Below are 12,990 nucleotides of genomic sequence, written 5' to 3' on the forward strand. Positions count from 1 at the left end.
GACTGTGAGGTGAGTTCTTCTCACTGTACCGTGGGTTGAAGGCACCAATGTGGGCCCACTAGATTATTTATCCTGGTTAGGATAGTATTATGTTAGTTTGTGGATGATTAGTAGATTCATATGATTATCTGTATTTGTTGGTTCTGTGTTATATTTATCTGTTGCATATGTTGACATATTGTGTTGGGTTGAGGTTATACTGCTTTGTGTAACGTCCCAAAGTCAATACCATAAAAATTTTCATTTTTAAATAAATAAATCGTTAATACATATCATTTCCACAAAACCAAGGTAATCAAGATTTATCAAAACATCATCCAATCAGAGTAAATCACATAATGCAAAAACATGTGGTGTGTGCTCTGCAATCATCCCGAGCCCTTCCGTTTGAAAACCGAAGTACCTGAAACTCAAACTGAAACCGTAAACACAAAGCTTGGTGAGTTCCCCAAGATACCACATACCATACATAACTTATCACATAACGGGCCCCGCCCACTGAGATACGGGACCCGACCACACTCGCATAACGCCCCCACTGAAATACAACCCACACTCGCATAACGGGTCCCGCCTACTAAACATATAACCATATAATCATATAACATTCAAACACATGTAAAAATCACAAAGATAGTAGCATACTGCATAATCATCGGGCCCCGTGCACATACAAATCATATATGCATAACCTGATACTAGCATACAAAATAACCATCGGGCCCCGCCCTGTAAGCATACAAACACATACACATGCAGAGTCACACAGACATCTAACACTCTACATAGCAAACCATGGGCCGACATTGGTGTCTTCGATCCGACCCGTTAAACATAGTGAGGAAACTCACCTCGCACTGCTGAATCCCGCGGATAAATCTCTGGCTACTGACTGACCGATCCCTGAACTATCAAAAATCAAAATAACACCCAATCAACAATGCGTCGCGACAATAGAGGTGTGATGTGCCTTCCACGTCACAATATTGTCATGTGATTTGTTTGTTAACGTGCTAGATAGATGATAACAATCACTTGGTTAATATTGCAGCAAAATTATAAATATAATGACATAACTGAGAAAAAAAAACAAAGTGTCAAAATCGTAATTTTGGTAAACATAGCGGCTTTATTGTAATTCGGGAAAAATGGTTACCGGGAAAACAGGTAAAACCGATCATTTGGTGATATTACAATAAAATTTTAAATATAATGACATAATTGCGAAAAAAATTAATGTCAGAATTGAAATTTTGTGGTAATATAATGATTTTTTTTACAATTTAACCTAAATCTACCCTGATATCTACCCTAATAAATAAGAATAATTTTGCCACATATCATCTTCTCATTTATTTTGACACTTGTCATTTTCTAGATTTTTTGAATTATTTACTATCCACTTGTCATTTTTATAGTTTTTTTATTTTTTTATTTTTTTTGAAACGACAAATTTAACATACTCCTAAACTACACCTTAAATTCACCTATGTCCACGACGGGACTTGGACCCTCAACCTCAAGGAGGGAGGGCAACACCGGATACCGACAGGACTTGGACCCTTTTTTTATACTCAATCAAACTTTTTTTATACTCAATCCACCTAGTGTATCAATATAAGGTTACAATGTCATTTCGATATATTCCTATAAATTGGTTGTAAATTTTTATTATACATAAAATACATAAAACTTTGTTCACAAATACGCGTTTAATCCAAAAATAAAAAAGGTAATATGTCATATAACATTATCAATGTTATCGCTATTCTCTGGGGGTGTTTGGGAAAACTTTTTAAGGCTAAAAGTCCTTTTTGTAAAAGGACTTCTTGTTTAGTAACTTTTTCCAAAAAAAAATCTTTAAAAAGTGTTTTTATTTGCTTTTGGTATAAAAGTTAACTTTTAGGTTAAAAGTCTCAAAAGTCACAAAAAGATAGGATTTGTGACTTTTAAAACACTTTCTTTTCTTCCAATACAAAAAGTTATTTTTAAAGGATCTTTTCGATAGCCAAACATCTTTTTGGATGTTTTTCAACTTTTTGGAAAAGTTAAAAACCAAAAGATGTTTTAAAAGCAATACCAAACAGCCTCTCTAACGCGTTACGTACAATTTTTATACACAATCAAATTCTTGAGATCAGATCCACCGACTCCAAACCCTCTTCAACACCTTAAACCAAGAAATCCATACGTCTACAACCAAAATCATCTCTCCAGATCTTCGGCAACAAATTCTCCTTCTAAATCTCCGGCTACAATGGCTTCATCACCGGCGATCCTTCCCATCTCAAACCAACAGACCATTTCCACCGGTGAATCCCAGGCGCCCGTTTCCACCCCTGCAGTCCGTGCTTTTATCAACACCGTCACCGAAAACGTCCGATCTGGACTCTCCAGTCGCCGTCCATGGTCTGAACTCGTCGACCGATCAGCGTTCTCCAAACCTGACTCCATAACCGACGCCGCTGGCCGGATCCGAAAGAACTATTCCTACTTCCGCGTTAACTATATCACCATCATCGCCGCTGTCCTCGGGTTCTCTCTCCTCACAAATCCTTTCTCTCTGATCATCCTCGTCGGCCTCCTCGCCGCCTGGCTCTTCCTCTACCTCTTCCGTCCCTCCGATCCGCCGTTGGTGATCTTCGGTCGTACATTCTCCGAGCGTGAAACCCTAGGCCTGTTGATTATCTCGAGCATCGTCGTGATCTTTCTCACAAGTGTCGGATCTGTACTGATCTCCGCGTTGCTTCTTGGAACGGCGGTTGTTTTTGCTCATGGTGCTTTCAGGACTCCAGAAGATCTATTCCTTGATGAACAAGAGCCTGGTGCTTCCACCGGATTTCTCTCGTTCCTTAGCGGCGCCGCCTCCAGTGCGGCCGTTTCTGCCGCACCAGTGGTTGCTGCTGCTCGTGTCTGAGTCGATCCCTAAATCGGTTTGATCCAAACTATGCTTTGTTTTGTCAGTTTGAAAAGATTAACTGTATTATGATCGAATATTAGATTGTGCAGCACTGAGTCATGGTTCATAAAATTTGTGTCTAGTTGATTACCAATTCGGTTTATATTTTTGATGTGTATTTTACTTACTTTTGTTATAAACATGATATTTTGATCTACATTTTCAATTTTTGTCATGCTGGTAAGTCGTATCCCATTCTAATTGAACTTGAACAGCCATATGCTTGCATTGGAAATGACTGATAAAATATTTTGATTGAGAACATTTGTCTGATTACTCTTTTTAGATTTATTAGCTTCAGAATTATCAACACGTATTTCCACGTATATTTATTTTATTATTAATATGTATTGAATAGTATGTATCAGATAATTGGTTATTTGGTTTCAACCAAAGCCAAATACTAATATTTTGTATTTTCGGATTGAATGGTCTAAAAAATCTACTAACATTTGTTAACTCTTGAAGGAACCATATTGTGAAAATCGATGTAAATTGAATTGTAATTCAATTTTTTCAAAACGGATTTTAATTTAGTTTGGATTATTCTTGTGGAATAAGCAATCGATTCCAATATTTTGCTTTTCTTTGGTTTGTTGCATATTCAATATTATCGTGTTAGAGGTTTGTGCATTGTTTTTTTTCTTGATTTTTGAAGTTGGATTTTTCTGTTCAGGGTTATTGATTTTTTGAGTTGTATTTGAAATTGGATTTTCATGGAGTTTTAGGTCAGGGTTCATTCATTGAATTTTTTCCAGAGTTTTATTTTTAAATTGATTTTTTGAGTTGCTGGAGGTGGTGAATGGTGGTGTTGTGAGGAGGTGATGGGTGGTGAACTTGGAGGAGAACTTTGTTTTGACCATGGATGGTATATGTGGCCAAACAACCTGCAAATCGGGCTATCAATGGCTGCGGGATGCACAAAAAACACCAAAAACCCGGTTTTGAAAAAAAAGCTGCTTTAGGATAAAACCAGTTTTATACAAACTGATTCGGTTAAAAACTTATCTGCCGGGTTGGATGCAACTGGTTAGGTTTTTTTCCTTTTAAAAATCCCCGTCTTTTAGATATTAGAAAAATGGTTTAAATTAATGAATAATGACTTAAAAGGGTAATATATTTTTGATTTGTACATATTCAGAGTTTTTTGTTTTAGCCATATTTTGTCATTGAACATGCTGAAGTGTTCAAAAAAACATCCTTATGGCCTGCTATCAGAGATCGTATTTTTTCAGTTCCGGTGAAGCCCTTCAGTATCTTCTCCGGCCAACAATGTTTTTTCCGCCAAGTTGTAACACACACAACCAAGGTTTTAATTTTTAGATTTAGAAAACACATCACATTCATATTTTGATTTTCAGATTAAGAACACACATACATAATGAGACAAAGAATTGTGATAAAATCAGAACCCGTTTCATGTAATCTTCATCAGAAATCATGATGGACTCATAAATTATGATGAACCCAAAAATCATGTTCATCCATAAAACAAACACACATAAATGATTTATGAGAGTGTGTTTGTGTTCTTCATCTTTTTATGGGATTGTTCTTCCAACACATGCATATGTACAAACACATCACACATATACAAGAAATCAGACATACTCACATACATATGGGTTTTTTTAGCGCTCACACACAAGAAATCCGAGTACTTCTGCAAATCGAACATCCAGATGAAATGGGTTCTCGAAAATCTTCATCAGATCTGCAAATCCGAGTTATTCATCAGTTCTTGAAAATCTTTTGTTCTAGACGCCTATGTTATGAAATCGATTCTTGAAATTAGTGTGTGTTCATGTGTGTGTTTGTGTCCATGTTCTTCATGAAGAACTCAAATAATTTATGGGTTTATGCCATGAGATGTGCCACTCGACCCGTGGAGTAGGTGTGAGCATATTAACCGAAAAACCGAACCATAACCAAATTAACCGATATAACCGAACCATTACTAAAAGATATGGTTCGGTTTCTAATTTTGATTAACCGAATACATATGGTTCGGTTATGGTTTTAATAAAAAACCGAACCATTATAAACCGAACCAATAATATTAATGATGGTTTAATATAATATAATATTCAATATATGGTATGTAATTATATTAGGAATTGAAATTTTCAAGGGCAATTATTTAGAGTTAGATAGGATAAGTAATATTCTATCAATACAATTATATATACACAATCATCCATTTTTTATAAGTACACTTTGTGTTTTTCAATTTTTATAGAAAAATATTTTTATTTTTATGTCATCTTGGACCATTTTGGTTAACCGATATTAACCATCAACCATAACCATAACCTACTAAAACCATTAACCATAACCAATATTAACCGCTACCCAATGGTTATCGAAATACATTAACCAATTGTAATGGTTATGGTTCGGTTTTGACCAATAACCAAACCAAACCGCCCCATACACACCTCTACCGTGGAGCACCACTATCTTCTTCTATGTGTTTATGATCTTCAAATTGTTGCTCATAGGTCCTAAAGGTTTGGTTTCCCATCAAAGCAAACCTTTGTCCCCTGAAATGATCTTGGATGCTAAAAAATATTAAAAAAAAGAAAATTATTATATATATATATATATATATATATATATATATATATATATATATATATATATATATTAAAGTTATGAAAGATTTTAACAGTAAAGTGGTACCTTTTTTGTCAATTTTGGTCCTCCAACTTACAACATTGACCCTTCATCTTTATGCTTTTGTTCACAAACAACCCTTTCACTTTGGTTTGAATTTTTCATAACTCTCGCTTTTTATTACATATTATTAATATTTAGTCTTTTGGCAGAAATGGTCCCTCATCATTATTATTATTATTGTTAGACAAAATTACATGATTGGTCCCTGTGGTTTACCCACCCAATTCCATAAACCCACCTGTCATCACCACCACCACCACCACCGCCAAAATTACATAAATGGTCCATATGGTTTACCCATGGTGACAAATTCAGTCCCTACTACCTGAAAAGACCAAATTACCCTCACATTAACGGACAAAAAGCAACCAACATGCTACTTTACTTTACAAAGCAATACCTTCCGACCCCGGCAACGCTGCAGAATCTTTTCTAGTTAAAATTAAAACAATACCATTTTAACCAACTTAAACGAGTCAACGATCTTGATCTGGATCAACACTGAAATTCAGTCTAGCAAAACACAATACAACGAAAATATCGGTTTTTCAAACCAGTTTTCTTAATCAGGTTGTCAATCAACTTGTAAACTGGTCCTATATTTCCAAACCATTTTTTCATCATAGCGACAAATAGGTTTCCAAACAGGGGTGATACTTTTTGAAAAACCTGTATGTGCATCTCTAAGAACGACTATGATATTTTAGGTGCAAAAGTTACAATAATATCTTGCATTTTGATAATATCTATTTTTCTAGTTCATTCGTGTTTTCTGAACACCTTATGATATTAATCATTTGTTATATTGGACTGGTTTGCTGTTTAGCCTTTTGGTAAGAGTAAAACAAGCTGAAAATCAAATATTGAAAATTTAAAGTTGTCGTCTTGTAACTTCAAACTTCTATAGATTGTTTTTCTGTCTTTTTAACAAAACTCTTCAGTTAAAGTTTTGAGAATGATGAAAATCTTTCTATTGGGGTCTCCCTTAGCATTTACAGGAAAGAGGAAGTTCCCATGGCTAAGGTACCAAAGGATCAATCGATAATTCATCTTTTAACATGGATTTATGACAGTATATGTGATGTGGGCGGGTAAATCTTTCCCAATATACATATAACAGCAGCTGAAACAACACATCTGCTACCCATAAACTAACCCAGACAAACATCATCGATATGAGGCATTAAGAGAAAGTGCTTGGATTATAAGCTTTCAATGTTTTGACATTTCAAACACTAGTAATAATAATATGATATGATATCCATAGTCCCATACTAATAAGTTCGATTTTGATGCTTCATCTGTGATCCAACCAACCAACCCATAAACATACACATAGCACCATAGCCTAGAAGGTTGATCCATTCCATCCAAAGAAAGACCTCTGTCAAATCAGATCAAAACACAAACAAACAAACAAAATGAGAACACACTACATTTCATATCAATAAGAAAACAGAAGAGATAGATAGATAGATATAATATAGGTTACATCTGAGTCGAAAAATTTGAGGAAGAATCGTGATTTGGGAACAGAGAGCTTGGAGCTAAGAATCTCAGCAACTGCAGCACTTATTTTCTTGTTTACATCGGGATTCAGACCTCCGATGGACACCAGCTCACCATACGCCGCTGGCTGCTCGCTACCACCAAAAGCCATCGGCACAGATCCCTTCAGAACGATCATCACATACTGCCCACAACACAAGTTTCAAAACAATTACATCAATGCTTTCACTCAATACCAAATTACCTTGCTTAACTATGCAATCAATTTCCAAGTGATGTTGCCATAACCGGTGCTTAATTCGTTTCTACCCAAGGAAATTAAAAGTCACTCATAAACACTGAAACATTAAACTCTAGTAAAAGCATGTCAAGGCCCAAGGTTTGAATATTGAAAGGGGTTTTCTTTTCCTTGGGTAATTTTTGAAGCTATAATAACATCAACTCATCAAGTAACCTTCAGATTTGAAGTAAGCACAGAGAACACGCACACACACATACAGAGAGAGAGAGAGGTACGTACGGCTTTGGGTTTGCCGATGAGTTCGGCGACGGTGGAGGTGGCTTCGGAGAGGATGGCGGAGGTATCAACGCCCTCCAAGCTGACATTTGTTGACAGATTCAGGCACGGCATCTCTGATTACGATTTTCTCTCGTTTAATTCACAAATGCCAAAAAGTAAAAACCCTCCAAAGGTATGATATCCCTATAGAAACTCTGTTCACCACCCACCCCAACTTCATCCACTATTCCTATTTTGCCCTCCTACATTTATTAAAGACAAAATTGCAAATAGTCCCGTGGTTTATTACTTTCTTGTCCAAAATAAAGTTTATTAGCAAAACATGTATCTATTTTGTGGTTTTGGTCCATATCTTGTTAAGTTTAACAGCTTGACTGTTAAATTTTTGAAAATGACTCATTTATCCTTAGGAACCATTTCTCAGTTTTATCTTTTTACACAACTGACCATTTCTGTAATTTTTCTTTTTAATTTTATTAAATTATTGTACATTAATTCTTTTAATTGATTTTTTTTTAATTTCTTTTGTATTGGATTATTATATATCAATACATATTATTTTTAAAGTATTATATTTATATATTAATAAAAATTATTTTTTTAAATTATTAATTTTTTAATTATTATTATTTTTTTAATTTCTTTTTTATTGGATTAATTCATTTTGATTGGATATCAATAAATAATAATTTTATTATATTATATTTATATCTTAATAAATATTATTTTATTATATTTTTAATTTTTTTAATTAATTCTTTTTTTAATTTCTTCTTTATTGGATTAATTATTTTTTATTAGATTATTATATATAAATAAATATTTTTTAACACATAATATTTTTATATTAATTAATATTACTTTATTATATTATTAATTCCTTTTAATTATTTTTTTATTACGTTAATTCTTTTTATTGATTATTATTTTTAATTTATTATTATTATATATAATAAATATAGTATTATTGGATTAATAGTTTATAATGTATAATATTTTTTTTTATTTTTTAACTGATTCCACCACAAAGTTGTCAGAATACGCAAATATGTTGCGTCCCATCGTCGAAAATCGGCGGGACAACAGCTAATCATCTTCATCGATTGTTCGGCGAAAACCCCACCAACTTCTTACACCCAATACCGCCAATAGCCACCTAGGATAACCTCATCACAATCCCTCAGAATCCTCTATATTTATCACTAAGCCGACCATATTCTGCTACAACCACTAGGAGGTTCGATCGAAACACCCCTGGTCAGCTTTTCCATTCGTTGTCTTCTACCACCTTGCGTCGTCGTATCATCTCGCTGGAAATCGCCGATCATCGCCTATATTCAACCATTCTTGACGAAAACTACATCGGTCGACTACCCACACAATGCGCAACAAACCCCATAAAACATACACCCTCCAACTCACAATTCATTACCGATGCCGCCATCGATGACGACAATGTTAGACCGAGGGTTTTCAAACCACCATAATCACTATAGATGGTGGCAAGGTTGTAGAACTCATTATTCGGTACTCGTTTGGCCAACTACCGAGTAGCGAGTACTCGGATTTGGTAATTCATGTAGAAATATATTTAGGGAAATTATATATGTCAAAATCATAAGTTTATTTAAATATATAACAAATTTAGATACAAGTGAATACACTAAAACTAAAATACACATGAAGATCCCACTTCGTGAATAATTACTGAAATATATATATATATATATATATATATATATATATATATATATATATATATATATATATATATATATATATATATAGTAACAGGGGCTGTAGACAACCCGCTAGTGGTAGTGGTGACTGAGTGATGGTGGTGGTGTTGTTCAAAATATGTTATCTTCCAAATGTTTAAAATAAATTAGGAGAGGTGGGGTGGGTGAGATTTTTTTGATATTTTTATTTAAAACAATAAAAAAGCAATTAAAAGAAAATAAAAACAATTAAAAAATAATATTTATTATAAAAGAAACAATAAATATAAAGTAATAATCCAATAAAAGGAATTAACACAGTAAAAAAAATTAATTAAATGAATATAATAATCCAATAAAGTAACACTTACTAATAGATAAATATGATATGTTAAAAATAATATTTTTTAACATATAATGATCAAATAAAAAAGAATTAATCAAATAAAGAAGAAATTCAAAAAAATTAATTAAAAAAATTAATAATCAAATGAAGTCATTTTTCTTAATATATAAATAAAATATGTTAAAAATAATATTTATTAATATATCTTAATATAATAAAAAATAATACAATAAGAAAGAAGTAAAAAAATGACAAAATTGCAAAAATGGTCCCTGTGGTTAGGTCGAAATTGCCACTTTGGGCCAAACAGGTTTGGACTAGCACTTATGGTCCAAAGGTTTTCATTTTCTTGCCACTTTGGTCCAATTTACTTAATTTTTTTTAATAATGACCATTTTGCCCTTTGTTTTTACTTTTTCAGTTTTTTTTATTTATTCAAATACTTTTATAATTAAAAGATAAATAAAAAAGAAAATCTCTCTCTCTCTCTCTCTCTCTCCATTAGAACCTGAAGCTCTCTGCATCTACTCCGAGCATCTATATCACCACCCTCCACTGTTCTTTCCAGAACCACCACCTACAGCTACCATCACCCCCTCCTGTCACCACCACCATCAGATTCCACCATTATAAAAGAATAAAAAATTAGAAATCATTTTTATTTCTTGTTTTATCTTCTTGTAAAAGAAAAGTTGATCAGCTATGAATCATCAAATATTAAGCATTGATAACCAAAATCAAATTAGAAACCAACAATCTATCTTTGAATGTTCATCGATTTTAAAGCAGACAAAACATTCAAAATCATATTACAAAAGCACTAATCTGTCCAAGAACATTCACAAATCAGTTTTCAAAACTAGATGCAAAAATCAGATGTTAAAGCAAGCCCTAGCGGACACGATGCATCACCACCAAGAAACCCTAGCCGCCATGAACATCCCAGATCTGTTCAAAAATCATATTTTCCATCCTCTATTTCGGGAAGCCAATAAACCCAGTTCCACGAAGCAGAAGATATTGATTACAAAAGGAGATAAGAAGGTAGAGAAGACGATGAACAATACTCGTATAGAGATGGTACTAATTTTGAAGATCTGAAATGGAGAGTCACACATACCAGAGCAAACACACACACACACAATGTATTGAAGATCTGAACTGGAGGAAAGCCGACATAAAAGACCGATACAAACCACAACACAAAAATGGGCTTGAAACTTGGATTTTCCGGTGTATCTGAGGTCGAAGATGTTGGTGGTAATCAAACCACCGGTCTGTTTTTCCCGGCGCTCTGGTCTCGTGGATGGTGGAGCTCGACGAAGATGTTTGGGCTAGGGGAGAGGACTGATGGGTGAGAAAGGAAAAGGATGGAGTTGGGTTTTGAAGAAGATGATGGTGGTGGATTGAGTTCTTGGTATTAAAACAAAAGTTTCCATTTTGAGAGAGAGAGAGGGAGAGAGAGAGAGAGAGAGAGTTTTTATTTTTTATTTTTCTTTTAATTATAAAAGTATTTGAATAAATAAAAAAAACTGAAAAAGTAAAAACAAAGGGCAAAATGGTCATTATTAAAAAATTTAAAGTAAATTGGACCAAAGTGGCAAGAAAATGAAAACTTTTGGACCATGAGTGCTAGTCCAAACCTGTTTGGCCCAAAGTGGCAATTTCGACCTAACCATAGGGACTATTCTTGCAATTTTGTCAAAAAAAATAAAATTAATATACAATAATTCAATAAAATGAAAAAGAAAAATTGCATAATTGGTCCTTGTAGTTTGGTAAAAAGATCAAACTGCAGAAATGGTCCCTAGGGGTAAATCCGTCATTTGCCAAAACTTAATAGACAAGCTGTTAAACTTAACGAAGAATGGACCAAAACCACAACAAAACCACCAAATAGGGACATTTTTTTTTGCTAATAAACTTTTTTTGGACCTTACCTAAAGAAATTGACAAATCACAGGGACCATTTTTGTAATTTTGTCTTTATTAAAATATGCAATATACCACTCTCTTCATGATAGAAGAACAAACGTTTTGCTATTTATATATAGACAAAATTTCATAATTGGTCATGATACCACTCTCTTTATGATAAAAGAACAAACGTTTTGCTATTTATATATAGACAATTTTATAATCGGTCTCTGTAGTTTAAAAAATCTCATTTTGAGGACTTTCATGGAAAACGTCATGCCACTAGTCCCTGTGGTTTGCAAAATTTCATGAATGGTCCTCCTACCGAACATAATGAAACATGATGCAAAAGTGAATCAGAAATATACCTGTAGGAACATAAACCACAAGTATTATAGTAACATCACGATCCATTTTTGTATTGTCGAACAAATCTATTTTTCTTTCGGTTCTAATGAGATGATTAAATATATGTCAAAAATTGACAACTCATCAATAAACTCGAAAATTCAAATACATATTTAACATCAAATTTTCACAATGATAATGACATACATCTACAAAAATACACAAAATTATCCAAGTAACTTTAGAGATTCAACTTGTGATTTTCATGAAGACCTTTCGTCCTAATAAAATTACAATATTCATCATTGGTTGATATTGTGTGGGGCCATCATTCATAATTCCGGTTCAATCACCATGTCACCACATGGGTTGTAGAAAAAGGCCAACAATGAAAGCATTAAGGATTGGCTTAATCGTGACCCAACCATCATTTTTACGGATTTGAAGGCCGGAAACACGATCGTCTGACAATAAAATGGTGAAAGTACCAGGATCATCAGAATGCATTGTCATAGGATGGTGAGAGTACAAGGATCATCAGAATGCGGTGAGAGGCCTAAAGCAAGGACGGGCTGAGGACACTTTGGGTAAAAATTAAACCTTAAGGAAGCTCCAATTTGGTCCTCCCCAACTGCATTTTTCAGGACAATCTTCTTTAATCCAAGATTAATGGACAAAACTTTCATTAGTTTGCCATAAAGTTTCAACATTTTTTCATTGTTTTTATATTCATTTAGTCATCTTAATATTTTGTGTGTTCTAATGTCATCTAAGTTTCAAAGTTGTATGACTTGTATCTATTACACAATTCATTTGATTTGTTATTGCCAGGGGTGTTGAAAAAAAAACAAATAAATTGTCCAGTTCGAATATGGTTCAATTTATTCGGTTGGTCTTTATTTGTTTTTTACACGATGTTTAGTTTAATCAATAATCTAAAATCTTATTTGTTTTGGTTCTATTTTTCACCATTTGGTTTAACCAAAATAATCGA

At 33.5% G+C, this 12,990-nt stretch overlaps 2 protein-coding genes across 2 annotated transcripts; one reads left to right on the top strand and one right to left on the bottom strand.

Annotated features, from left to right (window-relative positions):
• Positions 1 to 2,078: 2,078 nt before the first annotated feature.
• LOC145117825 (PRA1 family protein B4-like) lies at positions 2,079 to 3,134 on the top strand. The gene has a single exon (XM_079054171.1). The coding sequence runs from the start codon at positions 2,258 to 2,260 to the stop codon at positions 2,915 to 2,917; it is 660 nt and encodes a 219-aa protein (XP_078910297.1). The 5' UTR covers positions 2,079 to 2,257; the 3' UTR covers positions 2,918 to 3,134.
• Positions 3,135 to 6,814: 3,680 nt separating this feature from the next.
• LOC145111520 (uncharacterized) lies at positions 6,815 to 7,867 on the bottom strand. The gene is made up of 3 exons (XM_079047789.1): positions 7,668 to 7,867; positions 7,131 to 7,331; positions 6,815 to 7,022 (listed from the first exon to the last, which is right to left on the bottom strand). Exons 1-3 carry the CDS (start codon positions 7,776 to 7,778, stop codon positions 6,987 to 6,989), a joined length of 348 nt encoding a protein of 115 aa, XP_078903915.1. The 5' UTR covers positions 7,779 to 7,867; the 3' UTR covers positions 6,815 to 6,986.
• Between the last annotated feature and the right edge of the window lie 5,123 nt (positions 7,868 to 12,990).

The sequence above is a fragment of the Lactuca virosa genome, chromosome 5 (assembly GCF_052849685.1).
Source record: "Lactuca virosa cultivar CGN04683 chromosome 5, Lactuca_virosa_CGN04683_v6, whole genome shotgun sequence".
Lineage (NCBI taxonomy): Eukaryota > Viridiplantae > Streptophyta > Magnoliopsida > Asterales > Asteraceae > Lactuca > Lactuca virosa.